The sequence below is a fragment of the Artemia franciscana genome, chromosome 14 (assembly GCF_032884065.1).
Source record: "Artemia franciscana chromosome 14, ASM3288406v1, whole genome shotgun sequence".
Lineage (NCBI taxonomy): Eukaryota > Metazoa > Arthropoda > Branchiopoda > Anostraca > Artemiidae > Artemia > Artemia franciscana.
This window is the reverse complement of record NC_088876.1, coordinates 38,808,193-38,832,387: the sequence shown is the minus strand read 5'-3', so window position 1 is coordinate 38,832,387 and position 24,195 is coordinate 38,808,193. Positions and strand designations below refer to the sequence as shown.

Below are 24,195 nucleotides of genomic sequence, written 5' to 3'. Positions count from 1 at the left end.
GTTCGTCTTGGACAGATTTCGTGTTTACGAAATCGCTTTGTAATTCGTTTCATCCGTAAATGCTTTCAAAATTGTAAAGTCTTGTTTTATCTTTTTTTTTTCAATGCTTGTCTTAGAGTAGATGCTCTTGTCAAATAGATTTTTACCAACAAAATTGCTTAAAAAGTTTTTTAGTGTATAAATAGTTTCAAAATTTGAATTGATTATCTTATATATTTTTTTTTCAGTATATTGTCCTTGCCGGTCTTGGAGTATACGTTCTTCTGCACCGTGAATAATACTGAGGAAAAGCTGAAATGTGGTGACAAAGTTTTGTATTTTAATTTTTCTCGAGTAAACTCTCATTTTTTTTATTATTTTTTTACTTTTAGGAATTACAAATGGAAAATAGCAAAAAGTTAATATTTTCCTGTAAAGTTGATCAGGTGCCGGTCAGGTTTTTTATGCTTTTGTATCGTTTCCGAATCAAATTGGACATTTCTGTAGAGAATTCGCAGAATTCATCCCTTTTTTTTTTTTTTTTTTTCACTGGGTCCATCCCAGTGAAAGTTCACTAAGTCCGGAAAAAAAGCCTTGGGGATACGGGCTCTAGATGTTACCTGATATAAGTTAGGCTCCTTAATTTTGGTTATAATTTTGCAATAGCAGTCTACTTTCCAATAAAAAGCATGACAAATACAGAGCCCTACCAAAAGAAAGGCGTGGCTTTTCTTTTGCCGGTGCCACTCAAGTTTTTTTTATGCTTGAAAGCGTTTTGCAATCATTTGCCTCTTTTTTTGTCCAACGTTACTGAAGCTCTGTTTAAGGTGGAAAGCTGTTTAAGGGCTTGCTAATACTACTACTACTAACAACCCACCGCAGCATCAAGGTGGCTGAGGCCAACACAGCTACACACGCTGTTCCGATCCTAATCTATTCAATGGCTCCCTCTTCAAAACCTCCCAGGAAGTTTCCATTTTCCTTAAATCTTTCTTTGTGACATCCTTCAACCTCAACTGTGGACGACATGCTTTCCGTTTAGCCCTAGACGGTTGGTTGAAAAGGACAATGTTCAACAATCTGTCATCCTTCATCCGCAGAATGATTCCTAGGGTCAGACTTCTTAGAAGCTTATAGAACCATGTTTTACCCCCTGTCCTTCCCCTCCGAAACTCAGTGACTGAGGCACCATTCCGCAACTGATGATAATAAAAAAAAAAGATTTACAAATGATTGTAGTATTATGCTTGATCCAGGGAAGCGGGAAAGACAAGAGATTGGGCTGATAAACTTTTAATAGCACTAATCAAGGCCGTATCCAGGGGAAGGGGGGTATATATATATATATATATATATATATATATATATATATATATATATATATATATATATATATATATATATATATATATATATATATATATATATATACGTATATAAAGTAACTAAAATGCATATACACAAATTTGTAATGTCTTTTATAATTTTTTTAACTTCCGCTAAAAAATTTGTAGGACAATCTGACAATTGCTTTACTGGCAAAGAAATAAACTTAGGTCGTTCTGACCTTGTCAAAAGTAAGGTTGACTTGACTGTAGTCTAGTCAGTGAAATCCTTCAAAGCTTTCCGAAAAAATTTCCCTTTTTAGAAAAGTTAGCATTGTACTTTAAATATTATTCTTTGTAAGCATGCAAAAACGAAGGTTCTCACGTAAATCAACCTATTCAACTTAAACCCGTACAATTCGACCATTATTTCACTCTACCCCCATTGAATTGACCCCTGCACAACAGGTTAGGTTGCATGGGGGTTTGGTTACAGGCATAGCAGAGATGAGTACTCAGAGTACACCTGTTCCAGTGCATAAACAAAATGCTTTTATTTATAAACAAAGTTATGAAATTCCCTATGTATTTCTCTAGACGAAGAATTTGGAATTCTCCTATTGAACATTACCTATCTCACAAAGCCAAAAATTAGATTCGTCGTGCATAAAGTAGACAGTTTTTCTGCCGGACAAAGGAATCTTTCAGCTCTGACCTGAAACAGAAACGCAAAGAATATTCACCACATGAAGACATTTTTTCACCAGGCGGCAGCGCGAGACAAGGGACGTCAACGTGGGAAATCAGACCGGTATGTTTGATTGAAAGCGCAGCTCTTCAAAGTCTTCCTAAAAAGTTATTCTTTCTAAAAAGATCGCTATTTCCTTTTAGACAGGCATTTTTTATGCGTGTCTAAGAACACCTACCAATAGTAAATCTTCATCTATAATAAAATTTGCCGGCTGGGCCGACAAATCTTTCAACACTGATCCGAGACAGAAACGAAACAAATATTCACCCACAGAAAGACATCTTTTTCACCAGGCCCCAGCAGGGATACAAGCAACGTGAATGTGGGAAATCAGACTCGTATGTTCGATCGAAAGCGCAGTTCTTCAAAATCTTCCTAAAAAGTTTCTCTTTCTAAAAAATGTCACTATTTTCTTTAAGGCCTTTGTTTTTATGTGTATCTAATAACATGTACCAAGTTAAGCTTCATCTGCGAATAAGCAGTTGACAAAATTTTTCTGGCCACCAACAAGTGTTTCAAAACTGATCAGAGACAGAAACAATCCTTTAATATTCACCCATATGAAGAGATCCTTTCCAACAGGTGGTTATGAAATTTGTCTCCTGAACGAAACTTAGACTAGTTACAACCAAACTTCAGCTATATTCGCGCAACAATGAGATAAACGCAAAACCTTCAGAGGCAACGACTATTTCTTCCGGAGGTTGTCTTAATGACTGAAAAAGCCTTAATATTATTTTCCTCGAAGCTATAGCCATAAGGGCTGTATAAACTAAATAAAGAAACTGGAAACGAACCTGCCGAAATATCGTAAATGATACGTAATAGAAGCCTAGTTTAATATCTTTCGAAACAGTTTTGACAAATTCACTTCATCAATTGTATCAGCACAGTAATCTGGCCAATAGAGCGTAATGTCAGCCTAATATAGTGTAATTTATTATTTCTGGTTATTTGTCCCAATATCACACAAATTTGACAGGAATTCTTCAAAAACTTATGTTAAAAAAATTCTTCCTTTCATCCCCAAGAATGTGTGCACTGCCCATTCTCTAAATTATAAAATCGATCAAGAACTGGTTCTTAGCCCACCTCTTTCAAAATTGACATATCCATAAAGAGTTATCCGAGCTTCGCGAAATAGCATCAGTAGCTAACGTTCGCGAGTGTCATGTGATTTCAGAAGTTATCCGAATCGCTAAATGGTGATAACGTTCACGAAGACATAATTTACAAAAAATAGAGACAAATGTGAAAAGTTCAAGTTATCTTATGAAGTTTGTGGTGACTTATCTGCCTGTTGCAAAAGCTTATCTAGATTTTATTTTCAACCAGTGTAAACGAAACTGCATTAAATTGCGAATCTTTTGTGAGAACCTGAATCCGTTCAATATGACAGAACCCAAACACAAACTTTTCTCAAAATCCTAAGTTCAGGACGTAGTTTTGATATCTTCCAAAACATCTAAATGATTGGGTAATCCAAATAGGGTATGTACAGACAACAAGTATGTAAACGTTTCAAATAGCTTTTCGGCCATCCTGTAGGAAGCTGTATGTTGGGGTTACGTCACAAAGACATAATTTATAAAAATAAAGACAAATGTGAAAAGTTCAAGTTATCTTATGAACTTTGTGGTGACTTATCTACCTGTTGCAAAAGCTTATCTAGATTTTATTTTCAACCAGTGTAAACAAAACTACATTAAATTGTGAATCTCTTGTAAGAACCTGAATCCGTTCAATATAACAGAACCCAAACACAAACTTTCTCCAAAATCCTAAGTTCAGGACGTAGTTTTGATATCTTCCAAAACATCCAAATGATAATTCAAATAGGGTATGTACAGACAATAAGTATAAATAATAAGTAATAAGTATAAGACAATAAGTACGTTTCAAATAGCTTTTCGGCCATCCTGTAGGAAGCAGCATGTTGGGGTTACGTCACGAAGACATAATTCATAAAAATAAAGACAAATGTGAAAAGTTCAAGTTATCTCATGAAGTTTGTGGTGACTTATTTGCCTGTTGCAAAAGCTTATCTAGATTTTATTTTCAACCAGTGTAAACGAAACTACATTAAATTGCGAATCTCTTGTGAGAACCTGAATCCGTTTAATATGACAGAACCCAAACACAAACTTTTCTCAAAATCCTGAGTTCAGGACGTAGTTTAGATCTTCCAAAACATCCAAATGATAATCCAAATAGGGTATGTACAGACAACAAGTAAGTAAACGTTTAAAATAACTTTTCGGCCTCTCTGTAGGAAGCTGTATGTTGGGCTTACGTCACTTTTAAATATGGTACATAACAATATAATACAAACTACTGGTACGACTTGCTAGTAGCAAACCATTAGAACAAGAAGACCATGTGTTGGTTCGTTTAAAATATATGCCACCGATTTAAACTGGCAACATTAAAAATATGTTATCTAGAAACGTTAGATTTTCATGATTATTCCATGTTATACCAGCATAATTAAAATAGCGTAAGCTAAAGGGGTTATGGTACGCATTTTTGGTGCTGGAATACTCATTCATCATAAGAATGTATCAGCTAAGAGAACGATGAAAATTACTATTAATAAAAACAAGAATCTAAATAGCTAATTTTATTTACGATAAATTATCTAACAAGACAACAAAATAACTGGCGAACAGAGAATCTTTAGTCCTAGTTAAGAAACATTTCGAATTAGCGTTGGTCTTCTGATTTTGTACAATAATCTCTGAAAGAAGGACACATTGCAACCAGAAAAAAAAACAAATTGAAAATAAACCAAATAAAGAAATTAAAGATAGTCAGGTACATTTCATTCCCCCTCCCCAGAGAATCTTCCAATCCTAGAGCCGACGAATCAAAATTTTCTTTTCTTCTCCTAAATTTTAGGTTAATATTGTCGCATGACAGCAACTTGTAATTCGGCCAATTGGCCGGGCGAATACAACTGCCCGATCCATAATTAAGGACTAGAACTGAACAAATTCCAGTTCAGCCCAACCACTGTATTTAATAGACCAATTCACTAAGCCTAAGTTCCAGGAGGTAATTATAAGTAAACCTTGCTATCTTTTCTGTTTCCAAATGGCGAATAATCGCTTTTTTTGGCTATATATGCTCGTAATAATCAATCTTGTTTCGTTTTGAGAAAAACGTACTTCCTTTATCTCTATTATTCAGATATCAAGTTATTGCAAATTCTTAAATTATACATCCATATGTTGCCGTTGCTTGATGAAATGCTAAAAAACGAAAAACTGACAATGGTCCTTTCAAAAAATAAGATTTTAGAAAGTTTTTTTTGCATTTGTATTTCTTTACTCCCTCTCTTAGCTAATTTTAATGAATAAAATCTGCTTTGTTTTTTTTCCATTTTTTCCTTATGCACTCCGTCATATTTTGAGGGGTTTTTCACCAAATAAAAAATAATAAAAGTAGTCAACACACTATTTTTTTTTATCAAATGTTTTATGCAATGGCGTCAATTAGAGTTTCAAAAAATTTTTGTTGGGGGGGAGGGGGTATTTCTATTGAAAAATTCCTCTTTGGGTATTTTCAATGAAAAGAAGACAAAATTGTTCTCCCTATGTTCTGAAAAATGCATTTACCCTCCCCCCACATCTCCGTGAATTGACGCCCCTGGTTTTGTAAAGAGATACGTAGAACAAACAATCCAACACGATTGACGATCAAATTTTCACTTAAGCATTTTTTCCTCATTAACAATAAATCAAAAGTAGTCAATCATTAAGTGAACAATATATGCTAGTTCTAACAAAAAGTTACAGGGGAAACTTGACTATTGATGATGGTGATAAAAGGGGGGAGGGCAACGGAAAGCCAAGTTTGCATTGTTGTATTTTTCTAGGACAATGAGTAATTTTCTTAGAACAGTAAGAAACTTACAAATTATAGGGAAACAAGGGAAAAATCGCAAGACATTGGACAAGTGATGATGACTCCAGTCATCACTGTATATCAGTTTGAATTTTTGTCCCTGTAATTGCAATTCGCATGTATTTTTTATTTATTAATTTTTTGTTTATTTTATTATTTATTTATTTATATTTTTTATTTATTTATGTAAGAGGGAGGCATTGAATAGATTAGGTTGGAGGAGGAGCGTGCGTAGCTGTGTTGGCCTCAGGCGGCTTGGTGCTGCAGTGAGTTATTAGTAGTAGTAGTAGTAGTTTTATTTATAGTCTCATGAGTAAAGAGATTTTAAGAATAGAACGTAAAAATCAGCTTCCTGACATGAAAAATCGCTCCCATTTCCAATTAGAATCCCACTGGAACTACAATGGATACTGGCAAGGAAAGGATGGTTATTTAGGATTTAACCCAAATAGCATTGCTGAATTGGAAAATCTACAAAAGATCATGGATGAATTTCTTAGGGATCTTAAAGAAACTTTCAAGTGACAAATATTTCTCAGTTTACTCTATGTTTTAAAGAGTATTACTGGTAAAGAAAGGTTGGCTGCTGGAAATTACTTCACACCATGTGGTTGAACTAGAATTATGCTAATTTTGGCTGATGTATCTCTAGGCTTTTCTCTCAACTGAACTAGAACCATTTACATTTAACTTAAAATTCCTAAACTATAAAAAACTAAATCTAACCTTTACCACAGCCTATACTGCAAAATTTTCTCAATAACAGAAATTAAGAGGCAAAAGTCCTATCCTTTTTTTCAAAAATGTCCCTGCAGTACTACTTTGTGCAATGATACTCACTGGGTGGATCTAAACTAGTATAAGCAATACCATGTCACCGGATAAAGTATCTGCTTAACAGGAAGAAACACAAAGAAACATTGGGTAATTTCTCAATATCATCAACAACAATGAATAAGTATAATAGAAGTAATTACGGGGCTTCAGATGCTTTCCTTGGATAGCTGTCTAAAAAATTTGATTTCTGGCCGCAATATCTTTTATGGGTACTTCCTTGTTAGCCAGTCCACACTCAAGAGTTTTGATCGCGAAGATTAGACAATGACCGGTTTATACGATCTATATACACAGACTATTAGCTTAGGCTCAGTTGAAATTTACATTGTAGGTATATTTTTATTAAATATGTAATATATAGTGATGGTATTTTAGTTGGGTTAGGTATTTAATGCGTTCTGGGTGGCCCCCCTTCCATAATTCGTCGTTGTAGTTTCCATAATTTTGTTACTAAACTATATATATATATATATATATATATATATATATATATATATATATATATATATATATATATATATATATATATATATCACATTTTGGTATATTTCATTATGGTTAACCTAACTTCAATTCTCGAGTGTGTACTTGTTTATAAGGAAGCACTTTTTTGTATTAGAACTTGTGTTTCCATGTTTATCTGATTCAAAGCCATATCCAGGGGGGAGGTGGGTGGGTAGGGTTTTGACCCCCTCCTCCCCCCACAAAAAAAGAAGTTTGCCCTACTTGTAAAAACATTACACAATGCACATAAACAAATTTTTGATTCGTTTCTAAAGTTTTTTTTTTGTTGACCTCATGTCCCCAAACAAAAATCTTGGATACAGCCCTGGTCTAATGAGAGAATAATATTGTCCTTCATAGAAGAAAATTTCTATGCGCAGATTTTGACAACACATTTTCCTATTTACTGAAGACACATAGTAAAGTCAGTAATATGATAACTCAAATCTATTGTGAAGACACAATGTGAAGTCAGTCAGTCAGCTACATAGATGAACACAACTAAATGCTTTTTGGCATCAGAAGGATGCTCCATAGTCTGTTCCTTAAACCATGGCCTGTTCAAAATTATCATGAATTCTCTTTCCTTTTTCCTATTTCAAATAAAAGTAACAACATATATTCGTCAAAGTTTTTTTTCGAAATTTACTGCTACTATTATTTATTATTTTACAGAATTCTTTAGAGATTTTAGACAAGATTTTTAAGAGCCTTCTAGAAATTGTACTGAAACTATTAGTTAGCCCACTATTTTAACAGAGCAAAAGTATTGCTTATAATTTTGGTGGTTTAGTTCTTACATCCAGTCTACATATCATCTCAGCTCATATGAAAAATAGTGTTTATAAACATTATTTTAAAATCTGACAAGTTTGTTTACTGCATCGAAACATCTCCATTTATCAGGAATATAAAATGGCTCAAATACATGCGGAAATGGAGTGTCGAATCCACACACCCTTTGAATTGGGGCTTCTAAACTTAGAAAACATGCCTCTTGTACAGCTGCAGCAACTTCTGCACCAAAACCTGACGTCAACGGAGCCTCATGAGCAATAAGAAGTCTCCCTGTCTTCTTAACTGAATTAAATACAGTATCTTTATCCCAAGGCAGAATTGATACAAGATCTATCACATCACATTTCACACCCAATTTCTCTTGAGCCATTTCAGCCACTTCCTTCAAAACATGAACTTGTGTGCCCCATCCAACTAAGGTAACATCATCTCCTTCAGCAACTATATCAGCTTTAGACAACGGCAACATATAATCTTGGACTGGAACTTCCTCGACAGCTGATCGATACAAAACTTTTGGCTCAAAAAACAGAACAGGGTCCGCGGTTCTAATTGATGAAAGCAATAGTCCCTTTGCTTTTATAGGACTTCGTGGGATCACAATCCTAAGCCCTGGACAGTGACTGAAAAAAGCTTCTGGTGATTGAGAATGGTATAATGCACCATGGCCAACAGCACTGATAGGTGATCTGATTGTAAGTTTTCCACATTCCCAGAGATTCCCACTTCTGTAACGGAATTTAGCAGCTTCGTTGCAGATCTGATCAAAAGCTGGCAGTATATAATCACCAAATTGAATTTCAGCAATAGCTGTGGCCCCTGTTGTTGCAAGACCAATACCAAAGCCTGCAATTCCTTGCTCACATAAAGGGGTATTGAAAACGCGGTCTTTACCATATTTTTCTTGTAAACCAATTGTACATCTGAAGACTCCTCCAAATGATACATCTTCCCCGAAGACCACAGCTGATGGATCTTTAGCTAAGGCAATGTCAAGAGCGTTATTGACAGCTTGGAAGAGATTCATTTTTGCAGTTTCGCCATCAAGATGAGCTGTTTCGGGTTGGAATTTAAAATGGGTGGCCATACATTGAGGTGATTTTGAAAAAAGGCGAATAAACATCGGACTACAAGGATTTGATTTCAACATCAGTAGTTTTGACATAATTTTCGACTTCATTCCTGCAAGATAAAGAGGAATTATTAATACAATCGTGTAGTAGTGATTGAGTTGGCTTTAATATTAATTAAATACACGTCATCGATACAAGCCAAGTAACGTAAGCCAACAAAGGATGAATCAAAACCTAAAATTAAAAACAGCAACGAAGCATTTTTGACCTAAAAATAGGGTATAGTTTACATAGATGAAATTAGAACTTCTTAGTATAAGATAGCTCCAAAAATATTTCAGAATTTATGTAATAAAACCAAATGAAAGAAAACAATAAGTATTCCAAGTAGTTACGAGGGGATTTGCTTTTCCTAAAGAAGTAGGGGAGAAAGAGATTCTTCACAACATATTGATTGTATCAGAATCATAAAATCTAAAGATTTTTTTAATTAGACTAGCTACATCCCGTAATTCATCTGAGGGTCTTCAAAGGGCGGTTTGAACCCCCAAGTAAATGAGAAACATGGCAGACACACGCTACCCGTGTGTATGAATAAGCGTGACAAATGAAATAAATGAAGTTAAACTCGTGAACAAAACCAAAGAGGTAAAGCTTAAAAACAACAGGTCTACAATAAGTAGAAGAAAAAGGAGAATAACGAACAGACGAGTAACAAAACCATGCCAAATGAATATATGAGCAAAATAGGAGAGGCAGATAATATATATATATATATACATATATTATATATATATATTCCTGATGAGCCCTTGTGTTGGGTTGTTGCCTCTGAATTATTTGTCTTTTTTTTATGCTTGGTAAATGACGACTTATACTTACTGACGACACGACTGCCTGTCCATGGACTATTCTTTATGGTTGATTGTGTATGGCTATGCTGTTTGACCTATGTGATTGTATGGATGAGTAGGGTTAAGGCCTCATTCAAGTGCTGATCAATATTAATCAATAATGTAGGAAAACAGTCTTCCTTTTCTCCTTCTGTCTTTGTCTTTTTTTCATGTGTTTGTGCTGTTGCATTGGTTATTTCTCTTTTCATTATATATATATATATATATATATATATATATATATATATATATATATATATATATATATATATATATATATATATATATATATATATATAAATAAATATATATATATATATATGTATACATATATATATATATATATATATATATATATATATATATATATATATATATATATATATGTATACATATATATATATATATATATATATATATATATATATATATATATATATATATATATTAAGCTTCAAAATTTTCTGGTAATCTCCTTTCAGTAAATATTAGAGGTGAGTATTTATGAATATTAGAGGTGAGGCGGGGTCTGAATTCACCTGAGGCGGGAAATTTAGAATTAAAAAATACACATTGCTAACAATTTTTCTGATGGAAGGGAGGAGAGGAAGAAATTGACGATTCTGCTGCTGGAAAATAGCTTCACACTTACTTTGAGGACTTCTCTGAAGAGGAAAGGAGATGGAAAGAGCCGCCTTAGCCCTCTAGCTAAATTACTGCAGGGAGGCAAGCCATATTCAATGAATTGACTTATCATTTATAACTAATGTTCTAAGATACATCTCAGACAACAGTTTATGGTTATCTTCATGCCCCTCATAACGCAAAAAAGACAATGCACAGATAGCAAGCAGCAACATTCAGCAAGCTCTGCCCCTAATTTTTCTATCGTCAATTGCAATTTGACGAGGAGAACAAATCCCCCCCACCCCCTATGACGTTCATGGTCCTGTTTCTTATATGGTAGTTGTTAGAATTATATACCTTTCAATTAAACAGACTTTAAACATACGATAAGTTCAATATACAATCTATCTGTAAAATAAAGCAAGTTTTTATTTCCACTAGGACATTCTTAACTTCTTTAATCTTAGGACAAGATTTGAAAGCTAAGATAATATTAAGAGCTAATTCTTGATAAAACATATTTGTTGTTGCAATTTTTTAACGCAAGTGAAAACTACACCAATGCTAGGGGGAGGGAATTTGGGCAAACCATTGGGGTGGAGGTCAAATTTCATAGGAATCGGTCGTACAGCTTCCTAACCCATTATTTAGGCTATCGATCCATTTGTGAAAATTTGACCCACCTATACGAATGAATCTTGTGGTACCCCTAATAGGATTTTTGCCTCATCTTACAATCTATTACATAGCTTAATACAGGTTGGAACTTTGGCCAGTGATGTAATATGAAGTGACAACATAAACAGCTCTAGCTTATTTTAAGATGACCACTTAACCTTCAGTCAGAGAGTATACTTTTAGAATTTTTCTTTGACATCCCTTGAAGAAAAAGGGTTCGAGTTCTTTCCTACACAGATGAAAAAAACAACTGGAACTGACTGCAAAGCAGTGGTGAACAGGCATTATTATTCCAAGAATCAACTGCAAAGCAGAATTGTAGAAGCATTATTATTCCAGGCCTGCAAGAACTGCAAGAACCAACTGCAAAGCAGTGTTGTAGAAGCATTATTATTCCAGGCCTCCAAGAAACAACTGCAAAGCAGTGGTGTAGAGGCATTATTATTCCAGGCCTCCAAGAAACAACTGCGAAGCAGTGGTGTAGAGGCATTATTATTCCAGGCCTCCAAAAACCAACTGCAAAGCAGTGTTGTAGAGGTGTTATTATTCCAGGCCTCCCAGAACCGACTGCAAAGCAGTGTTGTAGAGGCATTATTTTTCCAGACCTCCAAGAACCAACTGCAAAGCAGTGTTGTAGAGGCATTATTATTCCAGGCCTCCAAGAAACAACTGCAAAGCAGTAGTGTAGAGGCATTATTATTCCAGGCCTCCAAAAACCAACTGCAAAGCAGTGTTGTAGAGAAGAAACAACTGCAAAGCAGTGTTGTAGAGGCATTAATACTCTAGGCCTCCAAGAACCAACTGCAAAGCAGTGTTGTAGAGGTGTTATTATTCCAGGCTTCCCAGAATCACCTGCAAAGCAGTGTTGCAGAGGCATTATCATTCCAGGCCTTTAAGAATTAACTGCAAAGCAGTGTTATAGAGGCATTATTATTCCAGGCCTCCAAGAGCTAACTTGGATGATCAATGTTTAAAAAAACATTATACAATCCGAGAATAGTTACATTATGTTGTTTTTTGTCATTATTTTACATTGATTGTTTTTGTTGATATACTCTGGAACAAGTTGATATACTCGGGCACAGTGAACGAGATTTATTTGAAAATTCACGGACTGTTGAGGGGGATGTTGAAATAAATGAAGAGATACTAATTAAAGCTAATAGATTGAAATTGGATATTTTAATTCTAAAGCCAAGGACGAGAGAAGCTGGAGTAATGTTCATTGTATTCACTAGAAATGTCATTACCTACCCTTGTAGTGGATGTTATAGAAACTGTAAAACTGGCTCGTTCAAATGTTCAAATCGTAATTGCTGGCTAAACCTGGCCTGTGCTGATCTTTCCAAAAGCAATCGCCCATAAGACCCTAATTGGTTGTGGATCTAATGCAACTCGGGTGCAATAAGCCTGTCAATTATTTCGATAGTGAACAAGAATGAAAATCCCCTCGTTGATGTAACCGAGATACTTCATCAAGATCAAGCTGAGAAAATAGCCTTAGAGGCAGATACCCTCATCCTCCTGCCTGCCCCATCCTCCTTAGCATGTTCTAATGTACACGAAAACAACAACATCTCACATGAAATACTACTTGTCATTGCTAATTCCATGGAATCGCTATACTGTTGGAATTGCTAATTTCATGTTACAATCAGTGTGACAAAAAAGACATGGTAATTATAAGTATCAATCAACGCAGACATAACCTTGAATTTTTTTTATGACAATCTGAGTTGTACAATCCCCAAAAAAGAGACAAGTTTAAGGACATATCTGAAAACCTGAAACTGGGCTACCAGCAAGCTATTTTCGATGCAGTTCAATGTTTAAGGCCCAATAATGAAGTTGCTACTCACCAAGAAGTTGACCCACCCCCTCCACTGATGATATATTGTATAAATTACCCCATTATGAAGGACAACATATGAAACCTAAGATTTCTGAATTAAAACTTGTCCCATGAGTTCGACCAAACTATTCAAGGATAAAGTGAATAATTTACTTAAAAGCCAAGTCGGAAATATCATGCAGCTTAATCCTTTTGACGTAGTTGTGAATCTGAAAACTCTACTGAAAAAGTGACAGTAACAGTAACAGGTGACAGTAAACAACTCTGACGTTTAGATTACAATAGATGCTGATAACTATTTAATGGGAGTGGGCCTTGAAATTTAAACAGTAAGTGTAAGTTAAGTAATTTCATATATTCTCATATTTGCAAATTCTACATTTTTAGCCAATGTCTCCATCTTTTATGTAAATATCCTCACGTCAATACCAGTAAAGATTATTCCAGTGGTAGATGCTTCCACTGCAGTAAAATTCACGTTAAATTGCCATTTCGAATCTACAAGAGAACCTCAAGAAGCTTTCAACTAACTAATGTTCCTCCTTTGTGTGATTTGGGCCAAAATTCAAGAAAAATTCTCTTCCCTCTGATAAGTTCCAAAATACATTCCAAATTTTACCTCAGAGTTGAAAATAATCCCTGATACCACCCCCTCCCTTCCAACCAAAACAAACACCCATCCTTGCCCCACTGAATCTTTCATAAATCGGCCCTATTTTTTAGTGCGTCGTTCTTACAAAAGAAATTCTTTTAGAAAGTACACTGACACCCTTCAAAAAACCATCAAGCCCAATCAGCTATTTTTCCCCACTCATACTTTTTTTCCCTATGACCTATTTTTTTCACCTTATGACCCCTATCATTTCTTAGCTGCCAAGAAAATAACAACTTGTCTGGTCTGTCATCCTCCATCCCTCTACCTACATGATCCACCTCCTTACCCAAAACTCCACTATTACTTGGTTACTGCGGTTGAAATTTCCTATAAGTGCCTCCTCAAAATAAACTCCCTTGTTTATGACCCAAGCTTGAGAGATTTTGCTGTCTTGAGTTACCCTATAAATAATATGATCACTTCCCCTGAGTTTTCTATAAGGGAATGATATCACTTACTAAGTACATCCCCTTTTGCACCCTATATCTTCATTGGACACAACTACCACCAGATCCCTGTCGACCTCTGTCATGAGGATAACTTAATCCCAAATAGTTTTCCAATGTCTCCATCCCTCCTCAGACTCAGTCTAACCTCCTACGATAACTCTACTACCAAAGTTAGCTCTAACGGTTGTCCCGAAAAAGATGAATGTGTTCCCTCAGTCCCCTATTCTGACCACACTAACCTGCCCCCCAGATCCCTGTTTAAGCAAAGTGTAAAAATGGTACCTTTACAAGCCGTTTCCAATTCCCCAAACTTCTGTTAAGCAACACTAAAAGTCTTAACTTAGAAAAACTTAGTTCATTAGACTCTTTTTAAAACATATAGATCAGATATAATTACTGAATTTGAAATTTAAAAAAATATTTAATATATAGAGGGCCCCCCAAAAAAAAATCCAATCAGGCTCTGTACCTAGTCGATCCGGGCCTTATAGGCAATTTCTCTGATGTTATGGTATTGTTACTGTGAAGAATATTTTAGCTATGTCCTTAAGTGTTTATTTGCTCTTTTTGTCTTTTTTGGGCCATGGTCCGTATAGGCTTTTGTTGCAATAAATATCTATCTATTTATCTATCTATCTAAAACAATTAATATGTTGTTTATTACTAATTCTGTTAGTCATTATGATTTAAGTAAATGAGTTAATTTTACTGAAGGAAAAAGAAATAGAACAAGATAAAATTATTAAAAACTGTCTGAGTTTTAAAGCTTAAAGATTTTTATCAGCCAGTTTCAATTTTACTGTCACTTGTCTTTGAACTGGAAAAGTACGCGGTTGGCTTCTACTTTGACCTTAGCCTATTGATTATATTTTGTCCTTCAATAATCTCTAACTTTTCTTTTTCAATCTTTAAGTAAATATTCTGACCATCAAAAGATATCTGAAGGCATATGTCAAAAATAAACAATTTTTCCCGCTTTATTAAACTCAGATCTGAAAACCACCCTTGGGATAAGAAAGGTGCAGAATTCTTTTCTTTGTCTGTAGTGATATTTATCCAAGTAAGATCTCAATTCTGTGAGACAATTTGGGCATGTGTTCCCACTAAAGGTCTTACCACGTCCTTTCAGTTTAATAAATAAAAAGAACAAGTTTTTTCAATTGTAAGTAAGGAAAAATATTAAAAAGAAAAGAAATTATTGCGTTGCTCCTTACTTTCAGTTGAATAAAAATTGTTTTGTTATTTAATTTCTGATTGCTTTTTAAATAATGCCAGGATATTTGGCTTTAACTCTACAGAAAAATCCCCCTTCCACGGAAACATGCTCTAGACAATGTAATCCTGGTGACAATTTATCCTGGACAATTACCCTTAACGTCTCCATGCGTAAAATTGAGTCGGTAAAGAGAAAGCAAGACATGTAAAGAAATTTCGTAAAGAAATTCTGGAAAATTCCCCCACTATAAAATTTTCACTCGAAACTTCCCGTCTCTGTAGAAAATCCTCCCCGAGAAAAATCCCCCAAGTCGAAAATGCGTCCTCCCCTCCTCAGCAAAAAAATCTATACATGTTTCCCAATAACAAATACTATAAATAAACAATGGGCAAATTTATAATCTAAAGAATTTGCCCATTGGGCTGTGGGGGTCAAGCTATCTCCAAAGACATAGTTATTGAGCCTTTTACCTATGATGAACAAAATAGCTGTCTCAAAATTTTTATTGGATGATTTTGGGAAAAAGTGGCGTGGGGGGGCCTAGTTACCCGTCAATGTTTCTGATCACTTACAAAGGGCACTAGAGTTTTTTTTATTTCCATTAGAATAAGCCCTCTCCTGAAGCTCTAGGCCCACTGGGTCAATACAATCATTCTGGGGAAAAACAAGCAAACAAATAAACACGCATCTATGATCTTTTTTCTGGTTAACAGATCTATAGTAGGGTTCTCTGGTATGCTGAATCTGATGGTGAGATTTTCATTAAGATTCTATAAGTTCTAGGAGGTGTTTCACTCTTTTTTCGAAAATTTTATTATTATTACTTCTTTATTAAATTTCTGACTGTTTTTTGAATAATACTGGGGAATCCAGCTCCCCTTAAAAGAAAAATTCCTTCATAGAGAGATCATCTAGCACACACACACCCCACCCCCATATTCACAGGAAAATCCCCTCCCCCAAAAAATACCTGTATACTTCCCAAGCGCCAATACTATCTGCAAGCAATGGGCAAAGTCCATAGCTTTCCCCAGAAATCACAGGGGTTCAAGTCATCCTCAAAAACATTGTTATTAAATTTTTTGACTATGTGGAACAAAATGCCTATCTCAAAATTTGGATTGGGCAACTTTAAACAGAAAAGGGGCATGGGAAGGGGGCTAGCTGTCCTTCAATATTTTTGATTACTTAAAAGGCCACAAGATTTTTTGATTTCTGATCAAATGAACCCTCTCCTGATCTTCTATGGTTACTGGTTCAAAACGTTTACCATTGGAATAACAAAGAAAACAACATAGAAAAACATTGTGATATTTCTTCTGGCAAAAAAAATGCAGAATCCTACATTTTTGTGTATATAGCTTGAAACCTCTGCAGCAGGGTTCTCTGATATGCTGAATCTCATGGTCTAATTTTCATTAAGATCACTTGATGTTACGGGGGTGTTTACCTCCTTTCCAAAAATTGAGCAAATTCTTCCAGAATCATAGCTTTTAATGGGTAGCATAAAACTTGATGAATTTTATATATTTTGAATAAGCATCAAAATTTGATTCTATTGATGTATCTGTTGTTATCAAGACTCTTGTTTTAGAGTTTTGTTTACAATTGAGCTGCACCACTTCTTACTTCCTGGAGGAAAGTTCCTCTCAAATAAAGTATCTATGCTAGGGGAATTCCCCAAGAGAATTTCAATCTAGCTGAAAATTCCCCCCAGAGAATTTCTTGCAGATGATTCCAGCTGAAAAAAATTTTCTTACCATACTAATTGAAAAATAATTTATACAAACTAAAAACTCTTATTAATAGTTTGTATATGCCATAACAGAACATCTGTTTTCTGCTTACCATGGGGTAACTCTGACAGTGTTTGTTGTACCCTGTACACAAAGGAGTCTTTGAAGATGGAGCATTTTTCAAATTTTTTATTATAAAGGCAATACCATACTTCAAATTACAGAGAAAAATTTAAAAAAAAAAGTAATTTCAATTAGTATCAGAGGGAGCCAAGAAAGCAAACTTTCGATCACTTGCAGACCCTAGTGTGCTTCTTATATAAGTGATAACATTCCGAACTTGGAGTGACGACAGAGTGAAAGGGGCCTGCTCAAGGAAGCTTTGATGGTCTGGCAAAGATGTAGTCTTCTTTGACTGTTCAATATCATCTTTTTTTGGTCATTCATATAAATAGTTGGCTAGGCTACGGTAGTTATGTGAACACAATTTTCTTCAGAAAAATCAATCACCCTTCTGCTATACCAGCCTTGGTCATCATGTTTGGTATCATATGCTACAGCAAAGTACTCATTTATCTGTATGCTTAGCTTCTTTTCTTCCCCTTCTTTATGCTCACTGCCAGTAGCATCACAGATGTCCATTTGGTTAGTTGAGGAGCCCAATGAGACATCAGCATCAGAGTCTTTGCCAGAAAGATCATCTTTCTTTTTTTTTCAAGCCTGTTCTTTTTTATTTTCCTTTTTTGTAAATAAGCTTTTCTTTTTTCTTTCTCTCTTTGTTCAAGCACTCTCACAGTCCCTACAGATATGATTACTTCAGGTTTCCAAGCAACACTTTTCAGCTGAAATCAAGGCTAGAACTTCCAAAGACTAGCCACTTATATGCAACATGGTTTAAATCCTCCCTCCCCCCTGTGTTGGAATTTACCCTGTAGGCCTATGGGGAAAGTCCAATATGTCAGAGTTAGTCCAAATGTCTTTTTTTGGGGGGTAAGTCTGGCACCAATTTGTATCTCCATACTGACTTGGGAATATTTTGCTCATAAATTACAGTTATACTATTTCTAGTAATATCCAGTATATCCTATTTCTATCCTATTTATCACATACTTCAATTATCCTATTAACTCTTCAGCTGTACAGAATCTTTCTATCCTCTCTTTATTTTCTGCACTACCAATAAAAATTACTACCTACCAATTCCTGTAGTGAAGGAATTTCAAGATTCCTTTGCTACAAAAGCAACTGAAAATGGCAGCAATACTGAGCACTGTTGTCAAGTACAAAACCAACAGAAAGATGATGTACAGAACCACATACCTGTCATCACTGAGACAGATAAGACAGGTGTTGGAGTTACCCCTGGGTTGGATTTACTGTAGTTTAATATGGCTTTAATATTTTACTTATCAATTTATTTTTTCTAGACCCACTTCTTATGGAGAAGGTAATGTTAGAAACTTCAAAAGGGTTTCATTTGATTATAAATTCAAAGTTCTTGTGCCCTTTTTTTTAGAGTTGAAAGTGATCTGAGGGCAACCAACACCACTCCCATGCTATTACTAGCTGTTCTTCCTCCAGGCATCCAATAATAATTTTGAAAAAAATATTTTGTTTGGAATGAGTCTAAAGGTCAAATAGCTTTACCTCTGGGGAATGACATCCCCCAAACCCCCTGGTACAAGGGCTATAAGTCATACAAGTTGTCCACTGTTCACAATAAGGTTTGTTATTTGGAAAACAGGACAAGTTTGACCCTGGCTCTCTAAAAAGGCTTAAAGTCTTAGAGTGAAACTTTCAGAAAAAGACAAGGGGAATGTCAAATAAAATCAAGGCACACTATGTGCATGCTGGTAGTCAAAGCAGCAGATCTGTGATATCTAAGGAACAGCCAGGAATATTAAGATTCATAGTTTTAGCTGAACATTAGGGGGTGGGTGTCAAGTAAGTGATGTGCTATGGAAAAATTCTAGACAAGCTACTTTTTGCTATCTTGGAAAGTAGTTAGGCTAGGAAAATGAAACTTTCAGGGGTGGATCTGCATACTAAAGTATGACCAGGGAAGTAATTAGAAGTACCTACCTTCACTCCTTTTCCCTCTAGAGGGCACTGACCTTTAAAAAGCTTTGTTTTATAGAAGTGATACCTTACAAAATAGATCTTATGCTTAAATGGAAGTGCAAAAAAGTATTTTAAGCTTCAAAACTTTGCTCAATCCCAATTTATGAAGTTTCAAAGACCTACAACTACATATAGGCTACTAAATTTAGAAAAAAGAACTATTGGTATGGCTTAAAATTATACTGAAATAATCAGAATTGCATTTTCAAAACCAAAATCAGAGAAAATGAAATTGAAAATTAAGGTATAATGTTGTCAAGTAGGCAAATTCCTAAGAAATAGAAATTAGAAGAGGGTCAACATAGTAGCCTGGCAATACCTTACTGGAATTTGTTTTTGGCCCTGGATTCATCACTGAAAGCTTTATTTCCCTAACCTAACTACTTCCCAAGATAGCAAAAATTAGCTGGTCTAGAATTTTATCAAACAAAGTTTTCCCTACACCTAGCCTATTTAATTACAATTATTCTGTTTCACAATACTTGTCTTAGATTAAATCTATCAAAGGTTGACTGAGACTATGGTTACAATACATTGTTCTAACTTCAAGATCTTGTGTCAAAGATTAGACAACACTTCCTAAGGTTAGGTGCAAGCTTTAAATGTGTGGCCAAGACTAGGCTCTACTTTTATTTATCAATAATTTATTATATATTTGAAATTTGGAGTGTTGTAGGCTACATGGTTAAAATATTCAAGCTAATCACATACTTGTTAAAAAGGTTTTGATATATATAATGGTGAACAATCTAGGCTACTTTCTAGGTAGTATGATAGAGGTTTTACAAAAATTTAACTGTTAAAGAGTGAAATAGCTCACCAACTACTAGGTTGTTACTACTGCTGCAGATAATTATTACACATGGCCTGGCTCTGCCAGCATTATGCATAGGAGATCTTTCTCCTATTCCAAAAGTGAAATACCTCTAATCAATGCTTAGTTTTCATGCCTATAACTGCCTTAACTAGTTTATGTAAGATTTGTGAACTACTGTTTATAAAAGAGCTTGAAGAAGAATTTTACATATCTCCACACCAATTTGGCTGTCAACACAGCATTGGATGTGCAGATACACTTGCAGTGCTCAGTTGTTACTAATGCTCTGCTTGATGCTTCTTGTACAGGTAGTTCACTTGCCTTGGTAAGTCATGATGTTCACTATGCCTTTGACTCCCTGATCTACTCCCTTATGCTTTTAAGGACTGTTAGAAGAGGAGTAAATATAGCTATTACCTTACCTTAAATTGCATTTGCCAGCAAGATAAGGTGGTGGATCTTGATATATCACTAGATCTCAAGGGGATATGTATACTAAGCTATGAGTCTGTCTTAAAAAACCCCTCTCAAGCAAGATGAGATGGCAAGGCCACTGGATAGAACTGTACTAGTAAAGGGAGGAGCCAGGCGAGGTGCAATTGCCTTACCTTGCTATTTCAACAACTGTGTCCTCAAAGTTCAAGACCAACATTAGAAGTCTTGTGCTCTCTCTGACCTCAATATCTTCTAAATCTTAACATTCACTAAACTTTGGACAAGATTTCTTAAACTTTTTAAAAACTACAAGCAGAATACTTAAGAGTATGTTCTTGAATTTAATGCTGGAATGTCCAACATTGTGCTTTTTCACTGGAAAATTCCTCATGAAACTGTAGACTACTTGAGAATTCAAAGATATGCCCATCTGACCAAACTGTTCATGTTGGTATTCCTATAGGAAATTCTATTCCTTACACTTGTCATATCTTAACAGAATACATCAAATGTCAAAAATCAGCTTCCTATGCTTCCATTGTTTCTGCTAAGCTTCATTTCAATCAATGTTATCTTGGAATGCTGTACAGAACTTTTGCTCTCCCCTACACCCTCTACATTGTGCCCTTCTAGAAAATTTGTACAAATGTTGATAAATTGAGAATCTACTTCACTTTTTCCTGTTTTCCAAAATACCTGCTAAGATACCTAACTTGGTCATATAATTCAAAGCTCATCAACAGTCTTCACAAAGCAGATCCTACTATAGTTGTTGCTAAACTGATGAAGAAACACAACAACAAGATTTCATGAGATGCTTGGAGCCAGCTTCTTTGACTTTGCTATCTCAGAAATGGGTTAGGTTAGGAAAATGAAACTTTCAGGGATGGGTCCACAGGCTAAAGTATTTCCCAGAAAGGTATTATGAAGTATTTACCTCCACTCCTTCTCCTTCTAGAGGGCCCTGACCTTTGATGACCTTCAAAATGTGTGTGTTATAAAAGTAAAACCTTGCAAAATAGATCTTCTGCTTGAATAAAGTACAACAAAATTGTTTTCAGCTTCACAACTTTGCTCAATCCAAATTTATAAGGTTTCAAAGATATGCAAATACATCCCCTAAATTTTGAAAAAAAAAACATTGATAAGGCTCAGAATTCTACTCAAATAACAGGAATTGTATTTTCATAACTATGGGCAGAGAAAATTAAGGTAAAATGTTGTTTGATCAAAATTCAATAGGTATAGACCTGTCATGTAGGGAAATTTCAGGGCACTCTAGAGAGAGACAGAGTGAAGGTGTGTCCTTTAAAATACTTTCTGGGAAATAGGCTACTTTAGCCTGTAGAACCATCCCTGAAAGTTTCATTTTCCTGACCTAACTCCTTTCCAAGATAAAAAGAAGTCACTTAACTAGAATTTTACCATAAATAATAGGCTTCTGTAAAGTACTTAAGAATTTCTTAAAGCAGTTTCCAGAATTTTGAAGTGTTTCCTTATGGAGGGCTTAACTATCAAAATAGTATCAATAAGGATAGTTCTTGTCATAATTCAACAAGTTGCAACAATTAGACTAGCCTACATCTAATGCGCAAATAAGCCTCTGTACAGTTTCCCAAAGCTGATATAGGTTATTGCCCTCCAAAGAAAAAATAATAGGTCCTGAATTTGATGATACCATTTATATATCCTCTTTTCAAAGAATCTTAGGACATTGCTCTGCAATTGAATTAAATTAACTTACTTCAAAAAGTTTTCACAGAGATTTCGAATTTTTCTATCGACGTTAGCGATGAGGTTAGCCTCCCCTCGAAAAAATATAAGAATATAGAGAGCAGCCTTTCTAGTTTTGGGGTTTCAGAGACACAACATTTTTAATACAGTTCAACTGAAGTAATTTTATGGTACCAATCAATTTGGTGCTTATCCCCTCTAGCCTCAGTTACTCAGGCTTCTAGTACACATTAATGCCATTCCACATACCCTAAAAGTTCTCGGATATCCAACCCTTTTTTAACATTTTAGAAAGGGCATATGTACATCTGTATCATGTACTTTTTGCCTGTTTTCTATTCCGTTCTTTCATAGAATCTCCCGTGGATTCCAAATGTGTCTTGTGGTGCTGCAGTGAGTTTGATCTCAGCTTGGTAATACGTGGACTCGTAGTAAGAACCCAGCTGTAGCGATTCGACGCTAGGACCTTAGTAGTCAAGAAGTGCTGTTAATCCGACATAATACAGCACAATAAATTCCATATGGATGTAATATGTATACTTATCAAATAGTTCATGGTAACGAACTCTAGGTGAGGAGCGACCCGGCTTAATAGTGACAAAAACTCAAAAAAACGAATTTGACATCAATAGATACATCTGCTGATTTTCAATATATAAGTTTAGTCCTACTCATCAAAAGTTACGAGCCAGGAAAAATTTTTCTTATTTTCGAAAAAAGGGAGAAAAACCCCCTAAAAATCACACCATCATATTCAGCGTATAAAAGAATACTACTGTAGAGGTTTCAAGCTCCTATTTGCAAAACTGTGGAATTTTGAATTTTTTACCAGAAGAAACGTCACGGATGTTTGTTTATGTGTTTTTTTATTTGTTCTTCCAAGGCTAAAGCTTTAGACCGTTTTCATGGGGAAGAGAATTTTCTATGAAGGAGGCGTCGGATTTCCCTGAGTTATTTAAAAAGCGATCAGAAATGAAATTAGAGAAACAGGTTTTTTCAAATGAAAGCAAGGAGCAACATTAAAACTTAAACGAACAGAAATTATTAAATATAAGGGGGAGTACTCCCTCGTCAATACCTAGCTCAAGTGAAGTTTATTCAAGTGAAAGTAAGAAGCAACATTAAAAATTAAATGAACAGAAATTATTGAGTATATGGGGGGTGCACCTCCTCTTCAATACCTCGCTTTTAGCGTTAAAGTCTTTTTTAGTACTTTCAAAAGAATTATTTATTCTAATTAAACAGCCTTTTTGTTCAAGGTCATTCTTAAAGAATTGCATCAAAATTCGAACTTCAGCGCGCCCCCACCTGGATCTGCCACTGAGTACTTTATATGTTTCCTTTCATTTTCAGGAATTTGAAATTTGTGATTTTACTTCCTCTTGCATCTGTTCTTTTAAATATTGTAACCTCTTATTTGGTCACTCAGTTTATTTAGTAATTGTGGACTAATCTGGAGGTTTAAATTTGATTAGAAATAGAAATAGGGTCAGGCCTACAGTATTGTATTTATTGTGTTGCCGTAAATAGTAGGCTCTGTTGATATGTTGGAGTGTATTTTTTTTATATATATTAATCTTTTATGCTCCAGGGCTTTGAAATAAATCGGTAAACAAGTAATCCTTTGGTAGTGTATTGGATTGCTACACTGGTTCGCAATTCGAGGTCTGGGGTTTGACTCCCGTTGCCACAAGGTTTTGCACTAAGGTTACTACCCACTCTTGCAAAAAAGACCAAACAAGTAAAGTAACCATCCGACGCCTTATGTACCATCCATGGCTTTTGAGGATCTTTGTTTTTATCTTTTGA

At 35.1% G+C, this 24,195-nt stretch overlaps 2 protein-coding genes across 3 annotated transcripts in view; one reads left to right on the top strand and one right to left on the bottom strand.

Annotated features, from left to right (window-relative positions):
* The window catches only part of LOC136035691 (signal peptidase complex catalytic subunit SEC11C-like), a 35,180-nt gene extending 34,827 nt beyond the window's left edge, over positions 1–353 (top strand). Inside the window, exon 5 of the mRNA XM_065717624.1 lies at positions 228–353. Within this exon, the coding sequence (XP_065573696.1) occupies positions 228–278 (51 nt within the window). The 3' untranslated portion in view covers positions 279–353. The remainder of the gene's footprint in view (positions 1–227) is intronic.
* A 4,307-nt stretch (positions 354–4,660) lies between these two features.
* LOC136035689 (2-oxoisovalerate dehydrogenase subunit beta, mitochondrial-like) lies at positions 4,661–22,456 on the bottom strand. Of its 2 annotated transcripts, none has more exons than XM_065717621.1 (2): positions 22,397–22,456; positions 4,661–9,282 (listed from the first exon to the last, which is right to left on the bottom strand). In XM_065717621.1, the coding sequence occupies exon 2, from the start codon at positions 9,278–9,280 to the stop codon at positions 8,159–8,161; it is 1,122 nt and encodes a 373-aa protein (XP_065573693.1). In that variant the 5' UTR covers positions 9,281–9,282; positions 22,397–22,456; the 3' UTR covers positions 4,661–8,158. The 2 variants fall into 2 exon arrangements, with proteins under 2 accessions (XP_065573693.1, XP_065573694.1); XM_065717622.1 differs by having other exon boundaries at positions 22,331–22,400.
* Positions 22,457–24,195: the final 1,739 nt, after the last annotated feature.